General features: G+C 42.0%; 1 protein-coding gene across 3 annotated transcripts in view; it reads right to left on the bottom strand.

Annotated features, from left to right (window-relative positions):
* The window catches only part of LOC131132286 (multiple epidermal growth factor-like domains protein 11), a 74,818-nt gene that overhangs the window by 14,342 nt on the left and 43,802 nt on the right, over nucleotides 1-16,674 (bottom strand). For all 3 annotated transcript variants that reach the window (XM_078793406.1, XM_078793401.1, XM_078793396.1), the window contains exons 6-14: nucleotides 14,907-15,153; nucleotides 13,815-13,935; nucleotides 13,599-13,735; nucleotides 10,461-10,673; nucleotides 8,275-8,449; nucleotides 4,796-4,916; nucleotides 4,367-4,530; nucleotides 4,015-4,117; nucleotides 942-1,088 (exon numbers count right to left, since the gene is read on the bottom strand). In XM_078793406.1, the coding sequence (XP_078649532.1) occupies nucleotides 942-1,088; nucleotides 4,015-4,117; nucleotides 4,367-4,530; nucleotides 4,796-4,916; nucleotides 8,275-8,449; nucleotides 10,461-10,673; nucleotides 13,599-13,735; nucleotides 13,815-13,935; nucleotides 14,907-15,153 (1,428 nt within the window). The remainder of the gene's footprint in view (nucleotides 1-941; nucleotides 1,089-4,014; nucleotides 4,118-4,366; nucleotides 4,531-4,795; nucleotides 4,917-8,274; nucleotides 8,450-10,460; nucleotides 10,674-13,598; nucleotides 13,736-13,814; nucleotides 13,936-14,906; nucleotides 15,154-16,674) is intronic.

Here is a 16,674-nt window from a genome sequence, read left to right on the forward strand (position 1 = left end):
ACATATAAGTTTGGCATCAACAATGGTGGCAGATCGTTACATATAAATTTGGCTTTTATATCAACAATGGTGCCAGATCGTTACATATAAGTTTGACATCAACAATGGTGCCAGATCGTTACATATAAATTTGGCTTTTATATCAACAATGGTGCCAGATCGTTACATATAAGTTTGGCATCAACAATGGTGCCAGATCGTTGCATATAAGTTTGGCATCAACAATGGTGCCAGATCGTTACATATAAGTTTGGCATCAACAATGGTGCCAGATCGTTGCATATAAGTTTGGCATCAACAATGGTGCCAGATCGTTACATATAAGTTTGACATCAACAATGGTGCCAGATCGTTACATATAGGTTTGGCATCAACAATGGTGCCAGATCGTCACATATACATAAGTTTAGCATTAACAATGGTGCCAGATTGTTACATATATGTTTGGCATTAAAAATGGTGCCAGATTGTTACATATATGTTTGGCATTAAAAATGGTGCCAGATTGTTACATATACATTTGGCATTAACAATGGTGCCAGATCATTACATATAAGTTTGGCATCAACAATGGTGCAAATTTCAAAATTTTAGGGCTTGACAAAAAAAACATTATCAGTGAAACATTGTGGCCATTTTTACCAGCGGTGCATATATATATTGTACATTTGATTTACTGTATATTATCATGTATTTATAAATTACTACCAACTTAGAGTGAATGAGGCGGGAAGAAATCAGCCTATTTTCTGAGGGAAAATCAATAAAACCATCACTTCTAAGTCACAAATATGCGGAGATCCGCTGTACTTTTATTTGAGGTAGAATTATGCCAAGTAAATCCGAGTATGTTTGAATTTCCCGGGGAAGCCAGGCTCAGTGCTGGAATTCAGTCATTTGTCGGCGGCCTGCGTCAACAGCAGTAAAGTCAGATTTCTTACTTCGTTTGCAGCTGGTGCCACGGTAGCCGGGAGCGCACACGCACGTGCCGTCCTCCGGGGAGCACGAGCCTCCATTCACGCAAGTGCAGCCGTATGAACAGTTAGGTCCCCAACGTCCGTCATCGCACACGCTGTCACAATGGACGCCTGTGGGGGGGGGGGGGGGGGGGGGGGGAACACGCACGGCGCAAGGTTTGACATTGAAACGGCAGCTTCCACATGCACCCGTCATGACAATACTCGGCTTTTACGGGATCATTTCTTTTTTATCATTTATTCTGTTATTCTATGCACATTAGGATCACGCATCATTCTGATTCTGATTCTCCAACGCGGCACTAAAGATATGAGGAAGGACGACATTTTCTGCACCTAATCAGAAACAAAGAGGAGTACAAATGTGTGAAGGAGAGATAAAACCCACAAGGATGTGAGCGATATACAAATATAGTCAAACCTCTTTACTGGTAGAATCGTGACACATTTGCACATATTTTGGTTTGAAGTCTTCTGTTTTCACGTGATATCATTTAATAGAGCTGGACTGGTGGTCGGCCAATCACAGGGCACATATAGACAAACAACCATTCACACTCACATTCATACCTATGGACAATTTGGAGTCGCTAATTAACCTAGCATGTTTTTGGAATGTGGGAGGAAACCGGAGTACCCGGAGAAAACCAACGGATGCACAGGGAAGAACATGCAAACTCCACACAGAGATGGCCCGAGGGTGGAATCGAACCCTGGTCTCCGAGCTGTGTGGCCTGCACGCTAACCACTCGACCGCCGTACAACCAATATAATGTGGGAGGAAACCGGAGTACCCGGAGTAAACCCACGCATGCACGGGGAGAACATGCAAACTCCACACAGAGATGGCCCGAGGGTGGAATCGAACCCTGGTCTCCAAGCTGTGTGGCCTGCACGTTAACCACTCCTCCACCGCACAACCAATATTAAAAATATAATATAAAAACATAATGTAAGGAAACCGGAGTACCCGGAGTAAACCCACGCATGCACGGGGAGAACATGCAAACACAGAGATGGCCGAGGGTGGAATCGAACTTGAGTCTCCTAGCTGTGAGGCCTGCATGCTGACCACTCTCCCGCCGTGCGTTGCTGTGAGACGTAAAAGTGAAATATTTGTCATTTCTGCAGCGTGACTCTGATGCCATTTGTTTATCAGACATTTATGTTTTATCAGTTTCACGTAGTACTTCCTGAAGTGGATACTTATGTATGTCAGATATAATATATTCAGATATACCATCCCATTTGTGGCAAAGCTGAAATTCCTGGTGTCCTAAGCCTTTTTGGCCTTTAATCATTGGCTCAAGTGTCTCTGTCTTTCATCAGCCTTACATTGGTGGGTCCTGAGAAGCGTCTAAAGAATGGATCAGAGCCATCACTGCTCACGGGGGGACAGTCTGGAGGCTGCCGTGCCCAAGAGACTCACAGTAGATGAATTCATATTTATGCACACACGCACGGAGCAGGACAAGACAGGAAGAGTGTGCAAATAGAGTCTTTCTTCATCTCCCCCTCTGTAGCTTGGCATATCAGCAGCTCATTAGAAACTTCCTTTGACGCCGAATATGAGAGAATTTGAGAGTGAGGCGTCGGCGGCCATTAAAACTCAATTAAGAAACTGTCTTTGAGGCGCACATCGGGGGCAAAGATGTTGCCCTGTTGAGCGGACTGCGTTGTTACGTTAAAACCCGGAGGTGGGGTCGCCAAGTGGAGGTTGGACACAGGTGGAGACCAGACGTGCTTGATCCATGTCACGTCGCGCGTCCTTGTGGTCTTTTCATGTCAAGTCCAAAATAAAGGAATTGACCCCACCGATCCGATACTTCTGGAGGGCACTTGGCTTTCTCAACTTTGATGGGGACGGCCTTCCTCATTCCTCTTTCAAACCATCATTTGCTGTTTCTGCACCAGAGGAGTTAGCCCGTCTGGCATCCCGCCATTGTATCTTCACAAAAGAGGGAGCCTTTGGAGATTGCGTCATCCTCTCAGACTTCAGCTGTCCTATCTAGTAGGGTTGTCACAAGATGACATGACATTTCTTGTTCAGGGGAAAAAAAAAAACTGCAATAATAAATAATCCGTCGCACGGCGGACAAAGTGGTTAAAGTGCAAGCCTCACAGCTGGGAGACCAGAGTTAAATTCCACCCAGGGTCATCTGTGTGTGGAGTTTGCATGTTCTTCCGATGCATACGTGGGTTTTCTCCGGGTACTCCGGTTTCCTCCCACATTCCAAAAAACATGCTAGGTTAATTGGCGGCTCCAAATTGTCCGTAGGTATGAATGTAATGGTAATGGTAATGGTTTTACTTCATTTGAACATGCGTCAGATTACAATTGAGTGCATCCCATAATCAGTTCCCAGTTCCACATGTCCAAAAGGAGTAGGAAGAAGCAAAGCTTATTAAATCCTACCCCTCCATCTGGTACTTTTACAATCACTAACTGTTACATTTGTTCACTTCCTGCTTTTCTAATATCGTTTAAGTTTTTTTGTTTTAATTTTTTTATATTAATTTTTTTTAATTATTTTAATTTTTAAATTTTTTTTTTACATTCTAAATTTTTTTTTATTAAAATTTTTTTTTTTTTTTAATTTTTAACATTTTTTTGTCACGTACCAAAGCACGAGGTGATATGACCATACAATGACATAACAGGTCAGTGTGAATGGTTGTTTGTCTATATGTGCCCTGTGATTGGCTGGCCACCAGTCCAGGGTGTACCCCGCCTCTCGTGCGAAGACAGCTGGGATAGGCTCCAGCACCCATGCGACCCTCATGAGGATAAGCATTCAAATGAACGAATAAATAATCCAACGATAAATGAAACCGGACTGGATCATTTTTCCGGCCTCCATATATTACCATACACATGCGTCGGTTTTTCCTTGTCTCTTGCCTCCAAACAAACAAGAAGAGAGTTGACTGGTGCATTAGTTTAGCACCTAGACGCTTCATAGAACAACGGCAAACAGAGCGAGTCCTCTTGTCAGAATCGTAATCAATTTTTGGTTTTCGTGGTTGCATGTCTTACCCGTCCAACCTGCAACGCAGCGACAGAATCCGGTAACCGGATCGCAGCCGTCAGCATTGGCACAGTCACATCTCTCGTTGCAGTCCAAGCCGTATGATCCCTCCTATAAGTCAGGGCACAAATTATTTATACACAAATTATGATTCCGTAAAGGTCGTTTAAGCTTTAACAAGCCGAGACGTGCTAATTTATGGAAGTAGTTAAAAGCAAATCACGCCATAAAACATCCCTCCGTCCATTTTCTCTACCACTTGTACTCATTAGCGTCACGGATGAGGTGGTCGCCCACTGGGCATGCAGCGGCAAACAAAGCGGTGGAGTCTCATTTCAAAGAGAAAAATAGAGGACTGACGTGACACGGAATGTCGCAGAATTCGTCTCTCCAGCCAGGGGAGCAGGAGCAGGTTCCGTTGGCCGGGTCACAGGCTGCTCCATTAGTACACTGGCACGTCTGATTGCAGTTGAGACCCCAGTTTCCACTGGAGCACGGAATGGAGCAGTCCACCCCCTGCCAACCTGGACGCAGACTGACCATTAGGTAACATGTTTGGTGTGTGAGCTTGGAAAACACATTGGGTTCTTTAGTATTTTGCTGCTGCATTTAAACCTGGATGTTTCTATTTTCAGGAAACTAAACCATTTTTGTCCCTCCCCCTTTTAGCATGAAGCATTCATTGTTTCTGCAAAATAGCAGAGCCTTGTTATTGAAACGTCTAGCTACCTGAGGATGTGACGACGACAAAACAACGACAACAATCAGAGACACTGAGTGGAACATAACCTTCTCTGCATACGCAGGATCCATCAACATGTGAGCAGGATATGTCGTTGTGACAGGAACATGACGACGTGCAGTTGATTCCGTACAGGCCTGGAGGACAGCTTATGGAGCAGTCGTCCCCCTAAAGACATGACAAATTGAACATCGCATCTTCCTGCTTCAGCAACCTATCACAACCTTTTTTTTTTTTAGTCAAATGTCAGTTTTGAATTGGCTTGATGTTTACACATCACAAATCCAAACACTTACCCCACTCACGGTGCTACCAAATGACAGGCAACAAGTGACACGTGATGTAACTGTGGACCACACGGACTACGCCGGTATCCAAATAAAGGCTTCTGCGGTCATATATACGTATGTATTGTTGTCCCTCGTTTATCGTGGTTAACGGGTTTCAAACCCGACCGTGATGATACCTTAGTCACACTCGAGGCAGAATGAGCCGGAATGCCGGTGGTTTATTCTTGGATATTACAAAAATTCATTCCCCCAAAAGTGAAGCAAGGAAGGAAGCAAGCAAGGAAGCAAGGAAGGAAGCAAGCAAGGAAGGAATGAAGCAAGGAAAGAAGCAAGGAAGGAAGCAAGGAAGGAAGCAAGGAAGCAAGGAAGCAAGCAAGGAAGGAAGCAAGGAAGGAAGCAAGGAAGGAAGCAAGGAAGGAAGCAAGGAAGGAAGCAAGGAAGCAAGGAAGGAAGCAAGGAAGCAAGCAAGGAAGCAAGGAAGGAAGGAAGCAAGGAAGCAAGGAAGCAAGGAAGCAAGGAAGCAAGGAAGGAAGGAAGCAAGGAAGCAAGGAAGCAAGGAAGGAAGCAAGCAAAGAAGCAAGGAAGCAAGGAAGCAAGGAAGCAAGGAAGCAAGCAAGGAAGGAAGCAAGCAAGGATGGAAGGAAGAAAGCAAGCAAGCATGCAAGGAAGCAAGGAAGGAAGCAAGGAAGCAAGGAAGCAAGGAAGCAAGGAAGCAAGCAAGGAAGCAAGGAAGCAAGGAAGCAAGCAAGGAAGCAAGGAAGGAAGCAAGCAAGGATGGAAGGAAGAAAGCAAGCAAGCATGCAAGGAAGCAAGGAAGGAAGCAAGGAAGCAAGGAAGGAAGCAAGAAAGGAAGCAAGGAAGCAAGGAAGGAAGCAAAGGAAGCAAGGAAGGAAGCAAAGGAAGCAAGGAAGGAAGCAAGGAAACAAGGAAGGAAGCAAGGAAGCAAGGAAGCAAGGAAGGAAGCAAGGAAGGAAGGAAGGAAGCAAGGAAGCAAGGAAGGACTGTATTGATATGGGCAGATCATTTATAAATGTATATTTTTATTAATCTGTGCATGCGTTTGTGGTTTATGTTTTCAGGGACTAATCGGGGACTTTCAGGGATTAATCCATGCATCAAAAAAACTATTTACTAGTTTAATCGATTACAGAAATAATCGTTTAACTCAACCCGACTTCAGAGCTACTGGATCTGCATCGAAAACGAACCTCGCGTGAACCTTGCTGATCTCGCGCCGCCAGAACTGATTTAATTTTTAATAACATAATGAAACAGAATGGCATTATATGTACTTTTCCAAAATAAAAAAAATATTTTGTTTCTTTGATTTATTTGCCTTTTATTTAACCTACAAATGTGTCACATCATTTTGCCTGACCCTGTATCAGGAATCTACTTCCCGAACAGGAAGTTACCCGGTATGTCCCGTGGGTTGTAAATGATAGTATTCTTTAGCATGTATTTGAATATTGGTTGCACCGTGAGTGAGATTGGCATTTGGCTTAACGATGTCGGGGGAGTGTCAAGGTGCCAGAGCACCGAGATACACCAGCATAGCAAGGATTTACTGGATTCATATAAGCATTATTATTCCATTATTCCAACTTAGAAGACCCAGAACCAGCAGAGCTAGTTGGACTAGGGCTCATACGGGGAAGGAGCTCCAAAAAGACTTTGACCGAGGCAGACAACTACAGAAGGGTTCTGCGAAGACCTCAAGAGTTGTCCAGTAACAACCGTATCTTGAGTGCAGAGATCAGGGGCAGAGCAACAGTACCAGGTTTTGAAGAGAACATTACCGATTCCCAACACGAAGCGCTCTATATCTTATCTTTGATTAAATGTAGTGAACTTAAGCCACACAGAGAGATTTTCCGCTCAAGCCGGCTGGACAAAACCTCAACAATGTCAGATGTCACTCCATTAAAATTCTCACCAAATGTATGCCTGGGAAAACGTTCTCACTTTCAACCACGTTCGGGAGAGACGGGTCACCTTCAGTTCAATTCCATTTTCCATGGCTTATCAAGAACAAGGTTGTGTGCTAGCAGGCTAAGTGAGGTAACTTTAATGTTCTCTCCGACCAACCAACTCCAGATTCTTCTGGGGGACCCAAAGAAATTCCCAGGTCAGACTAGATAGCGTAGCATGCGTGCCCTTGCTGTGCCCCAAGACCGTGGTGTAATGGAGTGGATCTGCACTTCTTGTTCTACACCAGGGGTGTCCAAACTTTGCAAAGGCCACCTTTGATATTTTGTAAAGCTATGTTAAGAATGTTACATGTTGCATGTTTCCCAGGAAAAACTGCATCTCAAAAGCCCATTACCGTATTTTCCGGACTATAAGTCGCACCTTTTTTCATAGGTTGGCTGTCCCTGCGACTTATACTCCGGAGCGACTTATAGTCCAGAAAATACTGTAATATAGTACAGGTATGTATTTTGGTCTGCACTTTTTGCTGTTAATAATTCCATTCCAAAAAATTACAACCTTATTTTATTTTGTTTGCTTCTCATAATATTACAACTTACAGTTTTATTCTTGAATATTTCAACTCTATGCTACTGAAATGAAATTATTCTTCTCATACAGAAGTCTTCATTGACATTACTTTATTCACGTAAAATTACATTTTTTTGCCATTTTTGCTATTGCTTTTTTAAAATAATTTCCCAACTTGTATATTTTTACTGGACAAATATTGAAGATGTTGGCGACATGGAAATGAAAGACTTGATACATTCTTAATGCCTCCAACTTATTCCTATACACTAAAATCATCACACAGCAACTTAACACACAAAAGATAGCTAGAAAATATATAAAAAATATATATTTTTATATTTTTTTAACTCACATCAGTACTTATGTATAAGTATATATTTTATACCTACCTTTTGAGTGTATCACAATGTTATTAATATTTTAACTTTGTTAATAAAATCACATTTATTTTCCTGATATTTTGTTATTTTTGTAAAATTATGATAGAATTCTCTCATTTTTTCTGTTAATATTTTGACTTTATTCTTGTAAAAATGACTGCTGATTTTGTTGTCAAAAATTGAAAATTTTCCAATGTGCTTGTGGCCAATTAAAAACAGCCATTGGACACCCCCGTTGTATATTAAGGCTCAATCCAACCTAACCACCCTGGAGGAAATATACCATCATGTCACTTTAACCAAGCATACAGAAGCCTTAATACCTCATACCGGTCCGTGTTCGCTACTTACGATATATCCGGGTGCACACGTGCACGCTCCAGTGATGCCGTCACAGTCGGCTCCATTGGCACAGGCGCAGACTTCCTTACAGCCGTCACCGTAGTAACGTGATGGACAGGTCTCGTTGCAGTATAAGCCCGTCCATCCGGCTACGCAGGAGCATTCTCCTGACAAAGGGTGGCAGCTGGGAGCAAGCATATCACAAGAATCATCATAAATGGATGCTAAAGCGCAGCAGTAGAACTACTAATGAATTTTCAGTCTTGATTGATGAATTCATGGCTTTAGGAGTCCTGTATGTGTGGATACTTATAGTCTATAGAGTTTTGTATTGCCTTGAAAAAAAAAGGCCTCTCAGTTCTGTCAGTGTCCTTGAGCAAGTGATTTCTGATGCAGCGTTATTGATGTAAAACAGGGGTCTCAAACTCAATTTACTTGGGGGCCACTGGAGCTCGGGTCTGGGTGAGACTGGGCCGCATCAGGTTTTCCAAAAAAAAAAAAAAAAAAAATGCATTTATTAAAAACTAAAAAATTTCAAAAACTTTGCTTTGGTTCCAATTTTCTACAAGAAAAGCTCTGATAAAACATTCAAACTGTTCTCAAATATCTCACTTTTTATTTTTCTACACAAAATAAGATGAAAAATAAATAAACAAATCAAGAATAAAGAAAATCAATCAATCAGTAATAAATAAATAAATATAATAATAATAACAAAACGGCAAATAATAAAAATTAAGAAACCACATATAGTTGTTGGGTAGACAAATTATTTTTTTGCAACTGCAGGGTCTTGAGACACATGCTAACTTGCAAACTAGAGAGCTAGCGACCTAGACGGTAGCCTCCAAGTTATTTCCTTTCAACTTAAAAAAAGCCAAAAACTTACCACTTCCACACGGATAGGGAGGATAACTATTAACAGTTATTTAACCTTTAACATGAACATGAATCAAAGGTAATAATTTTTTCTGGGTACATGATACCATACAGCATCCGTATCAAACTTGCGCGGGCCGCACTAACATTAAACTTTCATATCAAGGCGGGGGCCTCAAACTAGTGTCTCTGATGTAAAACATTCAGAGTAGGCGTCGTCGTCCTGCTAATTTGATTCGTTTTTTTACTTGTCTGACATCCTATTCCTGACTGAATTCTGGATTTAATCAAAGTACGTACATCTGGCTTCCGTTCTTTCTGGAACAACCCCCCTCAAAATGGTGAACACCAGTTGACGCGTTTATTATCCTTATACAATGTTAGGTTTCTTACTGTTGGTAACCCTGCTTCGCTGAGGAACAAGTGAAGTATCGCAGTACCGACCAATCAGGGACGCTCCCATGTCGCCGCTGAAAATGCATCATCAGCATTCCCAAACATACTTCTCCCATCCGCCCACAGAATGACCGAATTGACCGAACCCCCCTTGAACCAGGCATTCATTAGGGAGCCATGATTGGAAAAAAGATGCTTTCTTTTTCTACTTCCTTCCGTCTTATCCAAATGTATAAATGTATGCACGTGCACAAGCACCAAACTCCGGTTCCAACATCACCTTCCCACTAGGAACGTGTGCGCTGGCAGAGCCTGGAGTTGACTGATCTGTTTGGCAGGCGTCGGCGCCAACAACGGGATTGTCTTGAGAGACAGCAGTTCCGTTTCAGGACACTCCAGTTGCTGCAATGGCAGCCCAGCGACGGCCTCCAACACACTTGGTAAGCTCCATGACAGAGTTCCAAATGTAGGATGCAGATGGTGTGCTCCCTTCATGGACGTCCTAATTCCCATGTGCTGACCAATGGGAACGTTCCCAAAAACCCACATGATGTGACACATTTTAGCCACATGAACCTGAATTTTTGAGAAGGCCTTACGGTTACCTAATCATTTATGCGGGAGGATTTCTGTATAAAGTCTAGTATACCGTATTTTCTGGACTATAAGTCGCTCTGGAGTATAAGTCGAATTTTTTGCGGGTAATTTATTTTACAAAGTACATACTTGACTAGGCTAGAGTGGAGTGGTTAGCGCGCAGGCCTCACAGCTAAGAGACCCGAGTTCAATCCCACCATCGGCCATCTCTGTGTGGAGTCTGCATGTTTATACCATAGTGAGATACTGAGCAAGCTAAACATATACTGTATATTGTGTACATATGTATGTTCACGTACTGTATATTGGAACTTTTTGCCCACCTGAGAGTGTTTGCAGTTTTGCAGGGGCAGTCTTGGTCACAAAAGAGTCCGTACAAGCCGGTCGGACAGAAACGGTCCTGGCAGCTGGGGCCCTTGAAGCCCTCGTTGCAAAGACAGGCACCATTGATGTGATAGCACTTGGCTCCGTTCTGGCAGTCACACTTATGAGCGCACTGTGGTCCGTACGTACCAAGTGGGCATTCATCCTGGCACCTGCGGGCGTCGTGGGTTTTATGCAAAGAGAATAGTCACAGACAGACGTTAATGTTTCAGTGCAGCGACAGTACAAAACCGCACTTGGCGTCATTAATCAGTTCGAGAAGATGATATGAAAACCGAAACATGAAAACCAAGGCATTTTTCCACATAGGAAATACTGGAAATCCAAATAATCGGTTCATCCATATCCCATGCCTCCTGATGTGATACGACGGGAGAGAACGAAACGCCAAGCGAAATGGCCCCACCGACTAACCGGAACTAATTTCCTCATCACCAAAAATCCGTCCAGTACTCAGCTCACGGTTGGAAGTCGTGGGTAAGTCACAGTTGATGCACTACACTCCTTGTCATTAAAAAAAAAAAGTTTCAGTTACTTACTATGCTTACTTGTTCAGTGGAACCTTGGTTAGCATCATTAACCCGGACTCTAACCAAGGCAGGAAATAATATAAATAAAATTAATCTGACACCCAAAAATATTAACACAAAATACATTAAAGTTTCAGTTACTTACAATGCTTACTTGTTCAGTGGAACCTTGGTTAGCATCATTAACCCGGACTCTAACCAAGGCAGGAAATAATATAAATAAAATTAATCTGACACCCAAAAATATTAACACAAAATACATTAAAGTTTCAGTTACTTACAATGCTTACTTGTTCAGTGGAACCTTGGTTAGCATCATTAACCCGGACTCTAACCAAGGCAGGAAATAATATAAATAAAATTAATCTGACACCCAAAAATATTAACACAAACTACATTAAAGTTTCAGTTACTTACTATGCTTACTTGTTCAGTGGAACCTTGGTTAGCATCATTAACCCGGACTCTAACCAAGGCAGGAAATAATATAAATAAAATTAATCTGACACCCAAAAATATTAACACAAAATACATTAAAGTTTCAGTTACTTACTATGCTTACTTGTTCAGTGGAACCTTGGTTAGCATCATTAACCCGGACTCTAACCAAGGCAGGAAATAATATAAATAAAATTAATCTGACACCCAAAAATATTAACACAAAATACATTTTATAGATAGTAACTTGTCATAAAAAAAAAGTTTCAGTTACTTACTATGCTTACTTGTTCAGTGGAACCTTGGTTAGCATCATTAACCCGGACTCTAACCAAGGCAGGAAATAATATAAATAAAATTAATCTGAAACCCCAAAATATTAACACAAAATAAAATTTATAGATAGTAACTTGTCATAAAAAAAAAAGTTTCAGTTACTTACAATGCTTACTTGTTCAGTGGAACCTTGGTTAGCATCATTAACCCGGACTCTAACCAAGGCAGGAAATAATATAAATAAAATTAATCTGACACCCAAAAATATTAACACAAAATACATTTTATAGATAGTAACTTGTCATAAAAAAAAAGTTTCAGTTACTTACTATGCTTACTTGTTCAGTGGAACCTTGGTTAGCATCATAAACCCGGACTCTAACCAAGGCAGGAAATAATAATGCGGTCGTTGTACCGGACCGTTGAAAATGTCGATCTCTGGGTGTCCCGACTGAGACTGAATCCGGATAAGCGGAGGAAAATGGATGTATTGTTAAAACGTGCTAATGTAGGAATATTATATTTAGTAAAATATCGCGACACGGCGGCCCGTAAACCTGTCACTGATCAGGTGGCTCACCAGGGGAGACATCTTTCTCATTAACGGAATTGAGCTAACATCTCTCCACTCGGAACATGACAAATCACTCAATTAAATGGTCTTAATTTTGTATCATGTTCAAATCACGTAGACTTCCTCCAGACTCTTATCTTCTCTAATTCTATTAGGACGAGGACTCAATCTGGGAATTATTGGGTGTGGGTTAATTTACCTCTCCGGGCCTGAAATAAATGGATGTCATTTGGGAATACCGAGGGACAAAAAGAGAGGGAGATGTTCATACAGAAGCATCCATCCATCCGTCTTCCTCCGCTTATCCGGGTCCGGGTCACGGGGGCGGCAGTCTCAGAAGAGAAGCCCAGACTTCCCGGTCCCCGGCCACCTCCTCCAGCTCCACCGGGAGGACACCAAGGTGTTCCCAGACCAGCTGTGAGACATAATGCCTCCAGCGGGGGACATTTTTTTTTTGGCCAGTTTGAAATATGGCTTTTTCTCGGGAATCCTGCCATGAAGTCCGGCATCCTGAAGACGCCGCTTCACTCTTGATACTGACGCTGGTGTTTTTGACGGCTACAATTTAGTGCAGCTGCCAGGTGACGACCACCACACTCGCAGATATTTGTGCAGCGTTTTTCTGTCCTTGTTAGACCCAGTTTGTGCTGCTCTCTGAAGGGCGTAGTTAACAGCATGGTTAGAGATTTTAGTTTTAGTTTAGATTTTTACATGGCTTTTCTAATCATCTATTAGCCTTATAAAATGATGAAGTTGGATTAGCAGCCATACCAGCTGATTGATACAGTAGGCCTCGATGCAAAAATGTAGATTGTTCTTTGAAAATCATCTGATTCATTTTAATTGTTTTGATAAAATTGTTTGTGAAATGCATTAAAAAAAAAAATTTTTCTTTGGAAAACATAGAAATTTGTGTACCCCGCCTCTCGCCTGAAGACAGCTGGAATAGGCTCCAGCACCCCCGCGACCCTCATGAGGAAAAGCGGTAAAAAATGAATGAATATTATATATTCATTATATATAATGAATATTTTAATATATATATTTTTTTTTTCCTAAGAAAACACATGTGATTCACCTGAAGTCAGTAAGAATTGATAAATACGTGATAATGCAGGTAAAATGCAGCATGCATGTACCACTGTTACAGTGAAAAACATAAAAAGCATCTCAATTAGACATATTTTTTCATAAAGTATTCTTAAATAAACACAATAAGAGCCTTTAACATCATCATTTCCTCTCCAAATGTCCCTTACCTCTCTCCGATGTAGCCAGCGTTGCATTGGCACTGACCGCTGATGTGGTCACACAGTCCTCCATTGCGACACGTGCACTCCTGGGAGCAATTGATGCCGAAGGAGCCAAAGCGACACGGCTGTGCGCACACGGGACCCTAAGAGTGTCGGAGGGCAGGAGTTTGTACCTTATTGAAGGATTCGGCGTGAACGGGGGCATGCAAAGTGCGGTCATACCACCCATCCGGCAAGGCAGGAACATTCCCCGGTCACATGATGGCACGATCCTCCGTTCTGACAGGGGCAACGTTGTTCGCACAGGGAGCCGTGTTTTCCTGGCGGACATGGATCCTCGCAGCTGGAGGGAAAGAAAGGAAGGAAAGGCTCGCATTTGCATGTCATAAACACATTCACCTACCTCCCACATTCCAAAAACATGCTAGGATAATTGTCCATAGGTATGAATGTGAGTGTGAATGGTTGTTTGTCTATATGTGCCCTGGGATTGGCTGGCCACCAGTCCAGGGTGTACCCCGCCTCTCGCCCGAAGACGGCTGGGATAGGCTCCAGCACCCCAGCGACCCTCGTTAAGCGGTAGAAAATGAATGTATTCTACGTATATCGGGTAACCTGAGTGTACAGGTGACAAATGGGGGTGTTAGTTTATATCTAGAGGGCTCTAATAATAATAATGTAAAAAAAAACCTGTACATTTTACTAAAATAATTAATAAATTAATTAATTAATTAAATAATCATAATTAATAATTTAATTTAAAATAACAATTTTCAGAAATATACAATAAAAAGCATTAATAAAAATGTTTTAGCCTACATAATAAATATATATGCCCTGCGATTGGACCGAAGACAGCTGGGATAGGTTCCAGCAGCCCCCCCCCCCCCCCCCCCATGAGGCTAAGCGGTAGAAAATGAATGAATGAATGAGTATGTTTGCTCCTCCAAACACAGCAAAATGTTGGCTAAAAAAAAAAAAAAAAAAGTACCGTAAGCTACCCAGCATGCCTTGCGGCCAGAACATATGGGTGTTTTGTAGGTATTGGGATGTGGGTAGGCATTTTGAATGTGCCGTGTGTGTGTTCATGTTCACTGCAAGCATCCCACAATAGCGCCGCACATCGTGTTGCTAGCTACACTTTCCATGGTGAAGGTTTGACATAAAAGGAATGTGGAAATGCCCCGGCGGGCCAGATCAAGATACTTGGTGGACCTGATGTGGCCCACAGGCCGCATTTTGCCAACCCCTTTTCTAATTGGACATATAATAAAGATATCAAGTAGTAAAGAGCAACAATGATGGAGCACTCACAAGGCCCCCGTGTATCCGGGTGCACAGAGGCACTTGCCAGTTTCATGGTGGCAAGTTGCACCGTTGAGGCACTGGCACTGGAGCAGGCAGTCCTTGCCGTAGAGGTCGGGCTGGCACGGCTCCTCGCAGCGCCATCCCTGGTAGCCATCGGTGCAGACACAGGCTCCGGTGATCGGGTTACACTTGGCCCCGTTCCGGCACTGACAGCGATTGGTGCAGTGGGGGCCCCAGAAGTCACTTTCACAGGCTGGAGACACAAAGAGCAGCGTGTGAGGCAACATGGACGCTCGTTGGTGTTTCTAATCATAGTTTTGAATGTTACATACGTATTTTCTTTTCATTTGAATTTATTATTGTTAAATATATATTTATTATGTAGGCTAAAACATTTTTATCAATGCTTTTTATTTTATTATTATTTTAAATTACTTTATTAATTATTATTAATTTATTTTATTGTATTTATTCATTATTTATTTATTAATTATTTAAGTAAAATGTGCAGATTTTTTTTTACATTATTATTAGAGTCCTCTAGACATAAACTAACACCCCCATTGTCACCTCTACACTCAGATATAGTATGTAGAATACATTCAAATGTGTGTGTGTGCGTGTGTGTTATATATATATGTTGTGGCCCCCCCCTGGACTATTTTGTTAACTCAATGCTACCCATGCGTCAAAATTTATATCACCCCTGCCTTACATATACAGTATATTATATGGTTAATAGCCGTATAATAATCTATTTTTAGATTTTTTTTTTGTCTGATATTGCCTTTTTTACCAAAAAACGATATTGTCCAATTGCTCAATTTCTGATACCGAAATGTGCAAGATGACATATCTGCTGTGGTGGAATGAACACATATGTGTTGGATACAGCATTTTAATCATCAGAAAAAACATATCAACCAATATTGTATTTTCTAATGATAATTATTACCACGAGGACATCCCTAATGGTAATGTTATGCGCTCATGTTACGTTACATGAATGCTAAAGTACTGCGACTATCAGCACCTACCAGGTTTGAGTCTGCAATAAGATTTGCATACCTGAGTAAGCTTTCATTTTAATTAACTGCATCAAATGTGCTTTTCTGTTTCAAGTGAAATCACCATTGATAATCATTGACGACGGTGATGTAACGAACCTTTAATTAAAAACGACATCTCGATGTTATCTTGGTGCTTTTTGGCTGACGAGCTGGATAAAAGTTGGATGGACCTTCTCTCTTTCACCTCATTTCAATCATATTCACCAATTCATTCGTTTTCTACCGCTTATCCTCACCGGGGTCGCGGGAGGCGGGTGGCCAGCCAATCCCAGGGCACGTATAGACAAACAACCATTCACACTCACATTCATACCTATGGACAATTTGGAGTGGCTAATTAACCTAGCATGTTTTTGGAATGTCGGAGAAAAACGGAGTACCCGGAGAAAACCGGGTATAAACATGCAAACTCCGCACAGAGATGCCCGAGCGGGGGAATCAAACCCGGGTTCCTAGCTACGTGGCCTGCGCGCTAACCACGTTCCACCATGCAATTAGTATGATTCCTTAATTATAAATAGAACATTTTCATAGTTAAACCTAAACATTATTAGAGACCCGAAGGCATGAAATAACACCCCTATAGTCACATTGACACTACAAATTATCCAAAAAAGTGGACATAATAGGAGTCACCAATTACCACACAGAGATGCCCGAGCGGGGGAATCGAACCCGGGTCTCCTAGCTACATGGCCTCCGCG

The sequence above is a fragment of the Doryrhamphus excisus genome, linkage group LG1, assembly GCF_037039965.1.
Source record: "Doryrhamphus excisus strain RoL-2023G ecotype Guam linkage group LG1, RoL_Dexc_Guam_v1.1, whole genome shotgun sequence".
Taxonomy (NCBI): Eukaryota; Metazoa; Chordata; class Actinopteri; order Syngnathiformes; family Syngnathidae; genus Doryrhamphus; species Doryrhamphus excisus.